This window comes from Rhinopithecus roxellana, chromosome 1, assembly GCF_007565055.1.
Source record: "Rhinopithecus roxellana isolate Shanxi Qingling chromosome 1, ASM756505v1, whole genome shotgun sequence".
Classification (NCBI taxonomy): domain Eukaryota; kingdom Metazoa; phylum Chordata; class Mammalia; order Primates; family Cercopithecidae; genus Rhinopithecus; species Rhinopithecus roxellana.
This window is the reverse complement of record NC_044549.1, coordinates 22,454,323-22,469,351: the sequence shown is the minus strand read 5'-3', so window position 1 is coordinate 22,469,351 and position 15,029 is coordinate 22,454,323. Positions and strand designations below refer to the sequence as shown.

Here is a 15,029-nt window from a genome sequence, read left to right as displayed (position 1 = left end):
TAACCTGCCAGAAACCTGAAAACCCTAGAGGTTCTGATTCAGGAAGTCTGGGGTGGGGCCTAGGTATCTGCATGTTTAACAAGCTTCACATAAGATACTAATGTCCACCAAAGACTGAAACCTCGAACCCAGGGCACTCAGCAGCTGTACTATCTCATCCCCAAACCCTCTTGGGCTGATAAGCAAGGGGAATGGTGTGATGGAGAGAGCAGGGACCACAGGCCAGAGGACAAGGAGTACAAAGAAGAAAGCAAGACACATTTTGAGAGGAATCTACAATCAGTCAGGCATGATGGCTCATGCCTGTAATCCCAGCAGTTTGGGAGGCTGAGGTGGGCAGATCACTTGAGGCCAGGAGTTCGAGATCAGCCTGGCCAACATGGTGAAACCCCATCTCTATTAAAAATACAAAGACATTAGCCAGGTGTGGTGGTGCGTGCCTGTAATTTCAGCTACTCAGGAGGCTGAGGCACAAGAATTGCTTGAACCTGGGAGGTGGAGACTGAGTGAGCCAAGATCTTGCCACTGACTCCAGCCTAGGCAACAGAGCAAGACTCCATCTCAAAAAAGCAAACACACAAACGAACAAAAACAACCAATCTTACTCCTCCTAGAAATGTGCCACCCATGCAATGTTTCTGGGTCTGCACAGACTCCAAAGGCTTGAAGCATAAAAGTACTGGATTAAGTCATAAACTGTATGTGAAAAATAAAAATATTTGTAGACTGAAGAATAAATATGCCAAGAAAAAAAATTTTTACGAAGTCTTGAAATTCAATTTAGGAACTATTTATTGAATGTCTACAATGTGTCAGATACTGGGCTAGGTGCAGGGCCTCTGATGACTAATAAGGCAGTGTCTCCCCTTCTCTCAAGGATTAATCCAGGGCACCAGCAGGTATAGCCAAAACCTAGTAGCATGGTTACAAGTAACCTCAAACCTTGTACCCAGGCCTGATCTCAGAGGAACCATCACAAACTTAGCCAGTGACTGAAGCTGATTTCTCTCTGAGGTCATATTCAATACAGAATAACTGAGGTTATCAGAAAATGGAAGTTAGTGGCCGTACGTTTAAGTTGACATTTGTTAAAAGTCACAGACATTTGAGGAAATTTTCCTGTCCTGATTAAGCAAAAATATAGAAAGGATATTAAATGTTACTGATTTGACTAACAAATCGAGCTAGAAGATTTGATCTCTGACTCTTGTAGGGTGTTCTTAGTCAATATCAAACTATATTAGTCCTAACATTAGTCCTTTGTGTTTTTGTTTGTTTGTTTGTTTTTGAGATGGAGTCTCGCTTTGTCGCCCAGGCTGGAGTGCAGTGGCGCGATCTCGGCTCACTGCAAGCTCTGCCTCCTGGGTTCACGCCATTCTCCTGCCTCAGCCTCCGAGTAGCTGGGACTACAGGCACCTGCCACCACGCCCGGCTAATTTTTTGTATTTTTAGTAGAGGCAGGGTTTCACCGTGTTAGCCAGGATGGTCTCGATCTCCTGACCTCATGATCCGCCCGCCTCAGCCTCCCAAAGTGCTGGGATTAAAGGCGTGAGCCACCACACCCGGCATTAGCCTTTTGTAAAGACAGACTGCCTGATTTATTTTCTTTAATGAGTCCAACTATGCCCATGCCCATTTTCATTAACATATCATCCATGTCACTGTGAAATCATGTGGCAGAATTAAATTCAGAACCATGATAGTCAATAATTCATTAGTAATTAATAGTATAACTCTGGCTCAAAACATCACCTCCCCCAACACAATCAGTGACTCTAAGTAGGACTGGCATACATTGGTTCACTCATTTAACCAATATTTTATGAACCATTTCCATGTGCCAGGCACTGAAGTTGCAGCAATGAGCACACAGACTTGGCTTCTGTGAGGCTTTAAGATATATTCAATCAAGAGCCATTTCCCATATTCCTGTGGCAGATATCACGAATCAATCACAGTGACCTCTCCTGACAAGCCCCTACGAGCCCAAGGATCTTTCTCAACTTGATACTCGAGAATATTACCAGAGGTGGAACACAAGATGAGTTTTATTGACCACTCCAGAGTCTAACTAACTGTATCAAAATCACCTGCTATTCCCACAGACGACTATGCTTTGGTTCATACTGTTTGTTTCTTTTACCTGCCTCTCCTCCCTTTATATGAACATCCAAATCAACTATTCGGAAGATACAGTTCAAATGCTCTACCTTGAATCCTCCCCAGTCAGAAAGAAATATCCCTCCTAAATCTCTGTACTTCCTTTTTTAATGCTATTTAACATAGTCTGCATAGTAAAATAAATGCCATGTCTCTCACGTAAATATCTTAAGGCTAAGAAATGTCGTCTTAGCCTCAAATTATTTACATCTTTGCGTGCGTGCGCGCGCGCACACACACACATACTTGCTAGATACTGGTTCAACTATGAGAGAATTTGAGATTAAGAGAGAACATAGAAGCTCACTTGGGTAAAGCTCACTGGAGAGCTATATTCAGTGGGAGTACATCATTTCTGCTATTCTGGTTAACAGGTTGCATTTGCAAAGCAAATTATTCTTAAGATTTTGTTATATGAAAGAAAAATATTTGATGTGCAGAAATGAAACTAGAGTGGATTCTTGCGAGTCATGGTCTTCTGAAGGTTGTAAAGCCCCAAATATTGTACATAGCATTTGTGTGTATACATATATTTGCATTTTTCCAGGGAAAGGATTCATAGCTTTCACCAGATTCTCAAAACAGGCTATAAGAACTAGAATATATGTGCAGTAATTGTAATGACATACTGACAGACATTGATGTGTTTGTTCTCACACATGTCAAAATGGCTTGCTGGCAAAGGGAAGAACCTTTCCCAGGTTTACATTTCTCTAAGGATAACCCTGGTAATCTCCAAACTGTTTTTCCTATGATTCACTGCTCCCACTTAGCTTTTTTTTTTTTTTTTTAGCATCTAAACATCTGAATGATTGGCAGCATCTATTAAACGTCCATGATAATTTCAAAACCTAACACACTTCTACTAGTAAACTTAGCAAATAGATTTCGATGTTAAATCTTGTATACTTCCAGGAAACATGTTATCCAAAAAACCCAAATTAACACATACTAACTAACTCAAAGGTATTTAAAATCATCAATAGTACTTTTTCCTATCTAGGGAAATATAAGTAAGACACTAGGAAAAGAAAATGCATGTAAGACAAATAATATTAGTGAATTAGTTTATTTAAAACCATCAGTTTTTCCAACGTGAATGGACTGGTTCATATCACACCATATTTAGAGATACAAGGTGATTATAACTAATGTGTCTACAAGACATACTGGGTCAAACAATGTGATCAATCCAAAGGGTATCTTTTAAAAAGAATTTAAGTACTCAGCTGCAAACATAAGTTAGTCACAAATGAGATTTTAAAAACAAAAAAGTTTTTAATGAGTCAAATTTATTATAAAAACTTAGCGTGTAATCACAGCCAAATGCATTCCTCAGGCATGCCAGTGGCAAGCAAAATAATGTTAATAGAATGTTATTAAAAAATAAAACTTTTTCTGAATGATATATGTAAAACATCATGGCACATTATCATCATTTGACAACAGAAAACAGGACAGGAAGACATGTTTCAATATTGACTTTTTGTTTCTATAAAGGTAAAAAAAACAAAAATTTCAACAGAACACGTAAATCAGAAATTCTAAAGAGTAAGCCATAAAGAGGTGTTCTCTTCCATGCAATTGCCAGCCGGGCATGGTGGCTCACTCCTGTAATCCCAGCATTTTGGGAGGCTAAGGCAGGCAGATGGCATAAGCTCAGGAGTTCAAGACCAACCTGGGCAAGGTGGCAAGATCCTGCCTCTACAAAAAATAAAATTAGCCAGGTGTGGTGGTGCACACCTGTAGTCACAGCTACTCAGGAGGCTGAGGTGGGAGGATCACTTGAGTCCAGGTCAAGCCTGAAGTGAGTCAAGATCATGCCACTGCACTCCAACCTGGGTGCCAGAGCAAGACCCTGTCTCAGGAAGGTAAAAAAGCATGCAATTCCCTACAAATAATGTCTAATTTCAATGCATGAGAAAAAGCATCTTTACAATTCAAATATATCTTTCAGCCAATAGAGGAACAACTCCATAACTCCCCATCTGCTTTATCTACAAAGACTTAGTGATTACACAATAAAAACTCCTTGGAATTGTAAAAAAATTTTAAATAGCAACAATTCACTTGTTCTTTTCTATTTTATTGACTTATACATTTTCAAATATGACCATGTTAATGACCAAGTATGTACAATATTTTTAAGGACAAAATAACAATTATATACAGTTTGCAAAGATCAAATTCTAACCATGGACACCTTTCTTCTAGTCCAATGACTGAAGCCTGTCCAGTGCCAGTAACTCCCAGGGACTGCATAAGGCCAAATGAAGCCTCAATGCTGTATTTACCTTTTTCCTTTCACACGCTTTCATTTTTCTTAAAGAAACATTTACAATGTACCTGCTTTGAAAATATTAACAATGTTTTGTGCCACAGATCAAAGTCCTTGCCTACTCACAAGCTACTGTTAATTGAAGGCAATGTTACCACTCAGATCAAATTCATATGTCTAGATCCCAGATACCTGGGTATGAAATATGCAAATCTGCCAAGAGAAATTAGATATTTTTCTTTTCTTTTAATATAACCCACTATATAATAGTGAACTAAATATGTTTGTTTCATAGAAACAACTTACATTTGCCAATATGAGGCAAATGGTCTATGTACAGATATATCAGGACTGCCTAACTGACAGTGAGTGTTGCTAGCCAGGCTCCAAGCAAATGGAGCTAATACGGTGGAGCTCTCTGCTGAATGGACTTCCCCTTCAGGATACGTCGGATCTGGAAGAGAAACAAATAAAATTTGTGAGGTTTATTTCTTATGGCCAATGCAGTGTATTTCCTTCTGAGTTTCATTCCTTTCTTATACAATCTACACTACTCCTATTAACTTGTAAGTATGTGAAGAAATACATACAATACTTCTCAAGATTTTGAGGTGACTCTTAAAAATACTAAACTCCTTTTAAAGCTTATTTCAGATCTCCTATAATAATCTTTGGGTCCAAGAAAGTAAAACATCTCCATTGAAAATTATCTGAAGTTGAAAATCTCCATAAACTTAAGTAACACCTATATTCTTTTCCTAATTTTTACTCTTGCTATTCGTGAGAACATTTAATATAAGGCAGTAATTAAGGCAAATTATAATATCTCACTTATCTTGAAGTCAGCCTCAACTAACAAGAACACAAAACCCACATTTTATGATACACACACACAAGTAAATCCTTAATACCATTCGAGTCAAAACAGCTATCATGATATCCATTAAAGCATCTACACATAACTTCATGGATCACAGAAAAGACCCCGGCTCATTCAGAGTAATTCATTTTATACCCCAGTCTGACAAATTTTATTTTCTATCTCTCAGCCTCCAGCAGATAAGAAGCAACAATTTAGAAGAAAGGAGATTGAGGTAGGAGATACAACCGATAGCTGCTAGAAGGAAACACACGATCACAGTATCACGATAAAAGCCAGGAAAAAGACCCTCTACCTGCCCAACACACACAAAATACCAAAGCAAAAAGGAGATAATCTGAGAACATCTAATGAAGAGCTAAATGGCTTAGTACGTCAATAATCCCTGAGAGCATAGTTATATGACTGCATACCACAAACAGTGAAGCAGAGGCAAATACTGGGCTTAGGACTCTGCCTTTTTAAAAGTTAATGATGGTTCTGGTCCTTGGAACCTCTCTGAATATCAATTTTCTCAGCTGAAACTTGGAAGTTGCAAAGTTCTTCTAACTATTAAATGATATACATGAAAACTCTTTACAAACTATCGAAAGATTCTTTCTAAATTACACAGAGCTCTCTACATAAAGGCTACTATCACACTATGGTCATAGTGACAGCTCAGAATCAAAGAAAAAGCTAAACTGCATTCCACATATTTTATTTTGTGATTAGTAAAGTATGTAATGACCTACCCACAGCCACAATCCCCCTCATTCCCCCCAGGAAAAGAGTTCTATCAAAAACATTTTAAGTTCTTAAAAGAATAAGTTCTTATTATCTAAAAAGTTTACTCATGAACCTATTCAATCCTCAATGATAACATATAACCATATTTGATGAATAAAGCATTAATTCTGTTTAAAGTATAAAGTATTATTTCTAGGCTGGAAATTATGTAATTTTTCCATTTTTGGTTCAGTATCACTTTGTAGATAGAAATAATTCTAACTATTGATGTTCACTGAGCTCTTCTTACTCTGTACCTGGGACTATTGTCAGCACTCCACATATAACAACTCATTTAATATCTACAATATTTGAAGGCTCATACCTTACAAGACTAAGATTCTCTTTCCTTGGTATCTGCAGGAACCTTGGTACCTTCTCTTTCCGCACCTTAAACCATTCTGACTTACTCTAACCCTAAGTCTGTGTCACAGAATACTACCTGACCTCTAACCATTTTGAGTCTATGGATAAACCCTCAGATTTCTTAACTGCTCTGTTTCCAAAGGAAGAGGAACACCAAAATGCTATGATGGCTACTGTGAGACACAGACACTGATAGAGCCCACCTAAAAGAGCAACAGCTGGCCTCTGCCCTGCACAGCCTCATCTCCCTCTATGTTTCAGACTGGAGTGCCAAAAAGTACTTCCTCTCCCGCCTGTGCCTCTCACCTGTTCTCCCACAGGGCCATCGGGAACCAAATGCACTGGCTGTTCGTTCTCCAAGTTCCGAGTACTTGGGTCGGCTCCCTTCCTCATCAACAGGCGGACAGCATCTAATTGTGTCAGCCGGTACTGCAGGCTGGCAGCAACATGGAGGGCAGTGTTGCCGTTGTAAGCCTGAAGATAAAACGAAAGACCAGACATCAGGAAGGGGGAAATTTCATGAAAGGAGCTCAAAAACTTTGAAAAGGTGTACAGAAGGCCATTCCCACTCTGGTGTGGTTATTAAAGCTTTCTAAAAGTACCTTTGCATTCACAAAAGACAGGCAACTGGGCAGCTCCAAAAAGAGGCGAATGAGTTCCAGATTTGCTTCTTCAGCTGCTAAATGCAGGGCTGTGCGGCCACTTTTGCGATCCTTGTCAAAGGCAAGAGGGAGAAAAAAAAAGAAAAGAAAATCCAGATACCATGCCTTGGAATACACTTTTCACCCAGTCTCTTGAATATCTGATTCGGCTTCAGAGACTCACTTTGAATGCTCCCTTCTCCACAATGCCTTGCTTAATCCCAAGCTAAAGGGAATCTTATTTCTCTTAAATTTCCTATTCATTTGCCTATATGCCTCTTGTCACAATGTACCTTTTTATACAGAGTGGCTATAAAATGTAGAAAAATAAATGATATTTTTAAATCCTATGTCGTAACATATCAGTAAACTATGTATTATGTATTCACCTGCATTTCCAGACTTGGTAGCCTCCCTGTAGAGCCATATTTAGCTATATCTCTCACCTCTTTTACTAGACAGTAAGCCTCAAGGGTCCAAACGGTTTATGACTTAGGCAATTTTCCCCCACATATTCAGTGAATAAAACCAAATTTTAAAAGAATATTTTCCAGCTTAAAAAACAGAAGATGAATTTCACATCCCACAACAATGAAGAAACCCTTACAAAAAGCACTACCTTTATTCTCAGTGTATGAAAATGGAAGCCAAAACGACAATCTCAATTTTAGGTATTTTCTTTTCCTTTCAAAGACTAATTTATTTTACACCTAAATGACCTTTTGGATAATAATCCACAGATTCAAAGCAAATCAAAAAAACACATGAAACCATCTGTTAAAATCTGAGCTTCTTAACCACCCCATACATTGCTACTCACACCATTAATTTCAAAAAAAAAAAAGGGGGGAAGTTTGAATCTATACTTGAAAGCAAGGTCTTTTGCTCTTCTGCTATAACCAGCTTCTCCCCTACCCCATCTTAAACCTTTTCTTTAAATTTACCTTCGCTTCCACCGCTGCTCCCATTTGAATTAGGCACTTAATGGTATCAACCAGACTCTTATTCTTCAGTAAAAGCTCCTGAACTTCAGGTGAATGAGGCTGTTGATTTCTCTGGAGTTCATGGACCACAGCATTGTGGGCTATGACTGCACAATGAAGGGGAGTCAGGCCTAGAAGAAAAGTATAATCAAGCAGTGGTCGAGCATCCCATCAGGTCTTTTGGTCCTTCTATAACGACAAAAGTTGAGGATGGCCTCTAACTTAACCTACAAATGGGCTTCGCAAGAACTAGTAAAGCAATCTGAATATAGTCCCTTTGTTGGGTCTCAGTGCTAATTTTATCTACAGAGTATTTTAGCTTTAATTACCTTCCTTCTTAGTATGATACTTAGTACCCTTAGACCTTATGGGTCCCCCCCTCTAAGTGGCTCTCAATCTAATAAAGTTTCAGTTGCTTACCATCATAGTTAGTTGCCTCAAGATCCACAAACTGATTACTTCCCACTGCTCCCTTCTGAATCGCCTGCAGGTTTTAAAAACAGACATCTGTTAGCAACACAAGCTGTGCATATACGTAACTATTAGAATCCCCAAGAAATGAGTAAGTTAACTCAAAATAAATTATTGCAATAGGCAACCTATATCCAACTTCTAATATCCAACTGTATCTCTCTGGCCTTGCAATGATGGAAGCCTGGTCTGCTGCCTCTTACCTGAAGCACCTGGGAGTGGCCCTTCTCAGCACAGACATGCAGAGGTGTTCTCCCCCAGCAGTCTGTGGTGTTCACCTGCGCCCCCAGGTTCACCAGATCCTGCACAATGAGATGCTGATTGGCAGCCACTGCCACCTGAAAGGCACTCTGTGGATATCCAGAGGAAAAAAGATATTTTAAACATACAATGTTATCATAACAAGGAATATGAAACTAAACTATGACTGAGGGAAAAACCCACATAGAGAAAATAAATCCTTTGAATAAGCAATCAAATACTGTAAGACAAGGAAACTAAAGTAAGCCGAGGGTGTGGCTTTATTACACTCAGTGTTTGGTCAAATAGCTACAAAGTTAATGTTAATAACTTCAAGGTTAATGATAGCAAAAAGTCAACATCTCAAAGTTAATATTAACTAAACTCTCTTGACGTTGAGCTCTAAGATGATCTACACATAAGGCTGGTCATCATTCACTTCACCATGACCCCCTCTTTGCCATTTCAGACTCTGTCAAGGTCCTCACCTGTCCATTGTGCTCTTTAATATCCAGCATGTGAAGTGCATTCATCTTTCTTGCTAGAACATAGGAAAGTGCCCTTCTCCCTTGGGCAACAGCAATATGAAGGAACCTGGGGAACATAGAAAGGAAAAGGGGTGAATTATTTCTGATTTCACTAAGTTGTTCTTTTGAAAAAAAAAAATCTTCCTTTAGCCCCCTTTTTATATATTGGTACACTCAAATGCAACATTACAAAGCAAATAATTTGTCTTTTCTGCTACATTGATAATACACCCCAGTTGAAACAGGATGGGTTAGGCTATCAGAAATAAGAAAAAGAAGAATGTCAAGCACCATGCTGATCACCTTACGTCTATTAATACTCATAAAATCCCTATACAAGAAGTATTATCATTTTACATCTCCAGGAACTGAGACATAAAGAGGTTAAATAACTTGCCCAAGACCACAAAGGCATCAGGACAGATTAAGATCAATCTGCAAACCAACTCACAGTTTATCCCTACTCGTGATCTAATTGTTTCTGTTCTACAGTCTACGCTGGTCTTCCAAACCCAATTATTCAAGATGACACAGATATTTTTACGATTTAGAACAGGTTATTTGTTCAGCCAAAAAATTTCTTTGAAGGAAAACCCTTTCTTGACATATTAGCTATCACTGCGTGGCGGTTTCTATCTATACTAGTCATCTTGGTAAGCCAACCACTAAGGTATACCTTGGTATACCCTAGAAAAATTCTATGCTTACTAGTCCAACAAGTGTGGCTTACCTAACTAAGAACACGAGATAAAAGGATACTCACGTGTCACCATCTGCATCCTTTGAAAGAAACTGGTCTTGGGAAACATTTGCCAATTTGCTTTCTTCCTGCTCCACTTGCCACTGAAAAAATGATTTCCCTAACTGTATGGTATTCATTGGATTTCCAGGGATGTTTGGGAATGGCAGTGAAGTGTTTGAAGCATCAGAGGCCATCTCGTGCCCCGCCATGGCCTCACAGGGGCTGTTGGACATCATGCTGAAGCTGTGCAAGTGAGCATCATTTTGCTGCTGAACACTGGAGGAAGTCAGAACGGGATGAGCAATATTCTCAGATTCGCTGTCATTATTAAGAAAGGAAACTAAGCTTTGGTTCGGGCAAAACTGTGATTCTTGACCATCAAAGAGGTTTGGTTCGTAAGTGGGGGACTGGGAAGGTCTGGAGAAAGGACTGTATTCCAGAGTTGGTTTGTGGGTGTAGTGCGGCTGCTGCTCTACATGCTGGCTCTGTGGAGAATACTGGTACAGGGAAGCCTGGTCTATCACTTGTGGGGAGCTGCTGACTTGGAATGGTTGGTATTTCTGAGGTGGAGAAAAGACCTGCCCTCCATGGAAGTCTTGACACTGCTCTGCAGAGGAGCTCTGAGGGACCACCACGGGGTTCAACCAGCTAACTTGAACTGTGTTCAGGGAAACGGGGCTGCATTCATTCTTAATGTTGATAATGTTCTGAAGCAGATCAGCACTGCTGTCCTGTTTGGCTTCATTGTGATGAACATCTTCCATGCTCTCCCCAGGCGTTGGTGTTTGAGGTGGTGTCTGGAAAGAAGTAAAATGCAATTTGCACACTCACTTCCTTCTAAAATTATCCCAGGAATAATTTCCAAAGGATAGTCACAGGACAATGGTAAGATACTTACCAAAAATTGGGAATGCAACAGAGTTGGCCTTTTGCAAGCTGGTCCATCAGACAACGAATCGGGCCCTTTCCTTTTCCCACCATGTGATACTGTGTTCTTCCATTCTGTACCCAAAGGAAGACAGCCTCTGTGATCATCTTACTTGATAAATGTTACCCATAATTACACTCTATGATTTTACTCTAAAGCCCCGAAAAAATTATGAATACAAGTAACTCTTACCTCTGAACTGTTCTATGTTCACACCTTGTGTCTATAAAGAAAAAAGTTTCCAATTTAGTGTATACAAAATGACTTCCTCTTAATATAACATCAATAAGTAAGCTTATCTCTAACACCCTTTATAGCTTACCATAAATCTCTGATACGGTTTTTCTATCAATATTTATTTTCTATGTCAATTTTTATTCTATCTTGCAACTTCCTCATTTTCACTTTCACCTTAGCTCAACGCAGGTCAAGATGAAATTAATAAGAGCATTTGATTTTTCCTCTTCTAGTTAAAATGTTCCATTTCGGTTGAGTCCCTGAACTTGCCTTCCTTTATTCATTCATTAAGTTTCTCTTGCCCGCCTACCAGGTGTCTGGCACTGGACTCAGTAGGATACAACAGACCAAATATGGTCTCTGTCCTATGGACTCTGTCATCTATGAAAAATTTCAAGTAACTTACTTGATGACTGGACCTAGGCCATCATAACAACCCTGGCAGACTAACCCCTCCCCACCACTCTACACTCAAAACAGAAAAACAGATGTCACCTTAAAATCATCCACAGCTTGGCCAGAGCCCTTCTGTTTATGACTTCGGATGTGCAACAGGAGTTCCTTCACCGAGTTCTTCACCCGAACACCTTGAAAAGGGCCTCTCTGCTGCCTGCCAACCCCCATATGGGGCTCAACTGTTCAAAAGAAAACAAAACATATTCCTGGTTAAATATCTTCACAGACATAAACGTTACTAATCCCAAAAGTATAGGTGTTGCCTAATGTATAAAGTCCCCAAGCAACAGATTGCAAAACATTTCCAACTTGCTCTGGTCAATCAATGGCCTTGTGAGTCCCGAGCTCTGCTCAAGGGTCCTAAGTTGCCTGATACCTTTCTCTACTGGGTACCCTAAGAAATTAAAGCTCATACAAATGTGGTCAAGGATCCTCAGAACCAAGAGGTAAACCCAAATTAAGCCTATCTTTCAGCTCTAACCACCCATAGGAATGGATCACAGATTTTACCATCCTGACTCTCATAGATCTATAATTATTCTTGACTTTGGAAAAACCTTGGGGAGCAAGTGATAAATTATGCACTTTTCGCTTTTTAAACCAATGGTTTTATGTTCACATAGAAATTTTAAAGTCTATCAATTCCGCTTACCCAAGAAGGCACAAAACAACTTCTTTCAAAGATCTCAATGTACCAAAACCTGACAATTAACAATGTCTTAGATTTATGTCTTATTATTTCCTTCAATTCAACCATGCCAAAAAAAAAGCTGCTTAAATTAACTGAGCTTAAACACATTTCTACATATGCAAACAGGATTTCCCCTCACTGACTGTTTTTGGAATTACTTACACAGGTCTCCTGAGTAAAAAGGAAATATGCTTGTTTCACTTTTAAATTCTGAAATACACTTTAGCATTTAGTATAGAAGTACAGTACACCACTTTTGATCACTATTATGTCACAACCTCTTAATATGTGTGTTGAACATAAATTCACAAAAAGTCAGGAAATGAATAATTCAGCCACTCCATCAAGTGTAGAAAAAATAAGGTGGGGCAAGAAACAACGCATAATTTGAACATATGTATCTATCATAAATATATGAGATAAATAGTTCAATGATAGGGTAAGTGAAACATTAGTTGGCTTTAAGTTTAGCGATTTCAAAAGATACCAGAATTGCCAGAATCTAACACAGCATTTTTCTGGAATGAGAGCAGTTAATAATCCAACGTCACAGAGATTAAAAAAAAAAAAAAATGCAGTTTCAGAAATCCCCTGTGGCTGTGTGGTAAACCAAGGGACTAGCAAAAGTTTCAACCAGATGAAGGCCAAATGGGGAAGAAAAGGTCCTAAACACACATTCTTTCTGGATCTGCTACACAGTGGTTTAAATCACTTTTCACATGATTTTAAATGACTTAAAATGAAAATGAGAAGTCACTTTTTAAAATAAATGACAACCAAAACAGGAGTGGCTAAGAGCGGGAAACACCGGAAAGAGATGTTCTTTAAAATCATGCTGATTAGACTCTCAACGGTTCAATTATGGAGGCGTTTTTCTAGCCTACCCACAGGGGCATCCTGTTTTCCCCCAAATTATGCAACTCGGTTCACTAAGAAAGGAAACCAATTCGCAGCCAACGAAAGATAACATTACGTCTTTCTCTGCTAGATATGGCTTATCCGTTGTTTTTTTTTAAGGCATACAGAACAAAAATAAGATCTTAGAAATTCTGGACAGACTTCCGAAACTCGCCAAACTAAAGGCATAACTTGAGTTGGTTTTCAGCCCTGCTTCACCTTAATAACCGCAGTTTTCTTTTCTTTGACGGTCAAGTATTTTTACTTAAAACTTCCACAAATACTGACGAAGAAATAAGTCATGACCTTTAACGCAATCCCCAAACCCTTATCCTCTGCTACAGCTTTTCACTAAAATAGTCACAAGAAGAAAATTACACCTACATCAGACCCCAAATCTCATCATAGTATATTAATTATAACTCAACAAAGCTGCTTCTTAGAGAGTGAGAGATCTGGTCACTCGCCCGGCAGTCAGAGCTGGGCTGAGAGCGGTTTCCGAAGCCCCGAGGCCCGCAAAAGGGCGCCGGTACAGCGGGCCGCCGAAGGGCGTGTAGATCTGGCAGGCGTCCGGCCCGGGCAAGGCGGGGAGGGGTAATTGATGGCTAACGTGCGTACGTCCTAGCTCTAAGGAGGGCGCAGGAGCCACCCTCCATCTGGGGAGTCTTCCAACCTCCCAGGGCGTGCGCGCCCCGAGAACGCAGCGGTGCGGGGCCGGCTGGTACCTGGCTGGCGCTCGGCGCGGGCGCCGCCTCTCGGCCGGGACTCCACGGCGCCGCAGGAGGACACAGACGAGGCGGAGGAGAAGTCCGAGGAGTCGGAGCCGGGAGATCCGGGCGCCGAGGGGCCCGAGGCCGAGCAGCTGGCGTCGCAGGCGCCCGGGGCGGCGGCGGGCGGCGACGCGCCGTAGAAGTAGCCCAGGTTGAGTGGGCTGGTCATGAGGCCGCAGCCGCCCGCCGCGTCCCGCAGCCCCTCTCCGCCGCGGCTGTCGTCCAGCAGCTTGTCCACAATCATGCTCCCAGGCAGCGCGCTCGGGACCCCGACACCTGCGCCACCGGCTCGCTGCGCGCGGCTGCCTCCCGGGCGGGCTCAGAGAGCTGTCGGCTGGCGGATGGCGCGGGCGGGTACGGGCGCGGCGCGGGGCTGCCAGGGTATTTAACCGGCCGCTGGGCTCGCCGACCTTCCCGGCGCCCGGCCCGGCCATTGGCGGTGCCCGGGCCGCCTCCCAGCCCCTCCTCCGGATGCGTCCGATTTCCAGTAAAATGTACAGGATGAGGCAATGCGCCCTCCGCCCTCCGCCCTCGCCCCGCCCGCCCGGCTCCGCCCAGACCGACCGGTTGTTTTCCTGCCCTTCACCTGGAAACCCCGACAACGCGCGGCCTCCCGCCTCCTGCCTCTCGCCTCCCGCCTCCCGCCTTCCACCTTCCACCTCCCGCCTGCGGGACCCCGACCCTCGCCCGGGCCAGTCCTGCCCTCTAGGCTCCCGCCGGGCCTGGGAGCCCGGGGAGAGGGCGCGCGGCGCAGGGCTGGGCCTGCAGAGGGAGGCGGGAGTCAGCGGTGGGAACCGGTCGGCCTGGTTCTTGGGGACTGGCAAGTCCGGAAGGAGCGCGGCCCTCACCCCTCTGCCTGCCCTGGCGCGGCGAGCTGTTAGCCCAGTTAACGCATCTCTGGAAGGTTCTTAAGGGCCTGTCTCCTTGGGCGCCCCAGCGTAGCCTCCCTTCTCAAACAGCTTTTGTCGACGTTTTTAGGCAACATCCCGAATTG

The 15,029-nt window shown here is 41.9% G+C and overlaps 1 protein-coding gene across 1 annotated transcript; it reads right to left on the bottom strand.

The window, feature by feature from the left end:
• Positions 1-3,213: 3,213 nt before the first annotated feature.
• Positions 3,214-14,524, bottom strand: NFKBIZ (NFKB inhibitor zeta). The gene is made up of 12 exons (XM_010353332.2): positions 13,991-14,524; positions 11,717-11,856; positions 11,177-11,207; positions 10,955-11,058; positions 10,078-10,853; positions 9,276-9,381; positions 8,751-8,897; positions 8,497-8,560; positions 8,038-8,207; positions 7,055-7,165; positions 6,759-6,926; positions 3,214-4,892 (listed from the first exon to the last, which is right to left on the bottom strand). Exons 1-12 carry the CDS (start codon positions 14,277-14,279, stop codon positions 4,839-4,841), a joined length of 2,160 nt encoding a protein of 719 aa, XP_010351634.1. The 5' UTR covers positions 14,280-14,524; the 3' UTR covers positions 3,214-4,838.
• Positions 14,525-15,029: the final 505 nt, after the last annotated feature.

Excerpts from the sequence above, each read along its gene's own strand:
- NFKBIZ (XM_010353332.2), bottom strand. The coding sequence starts at position 14,279 with ATGATTGTGGACAAGCTGCTGGACGACAGCCGCGGCGGAGAGGGGCTG. Across the intron at positions 9,382-10,077 it reads AAGGATGCAGATGGTGACAC|GTTCCTTCATATTGCTGTTG; the intron begins GTGAGTATCCTT and ends TATGTTCCCCAG. Across the intron at positions 6,927-7,054 it reads TGTCTTTTGTGAATGCAAAG|GCTTACAACGGCAACACTGC; the intron begins GTACTTTTAGAA and ends TTTTATCTTCAG.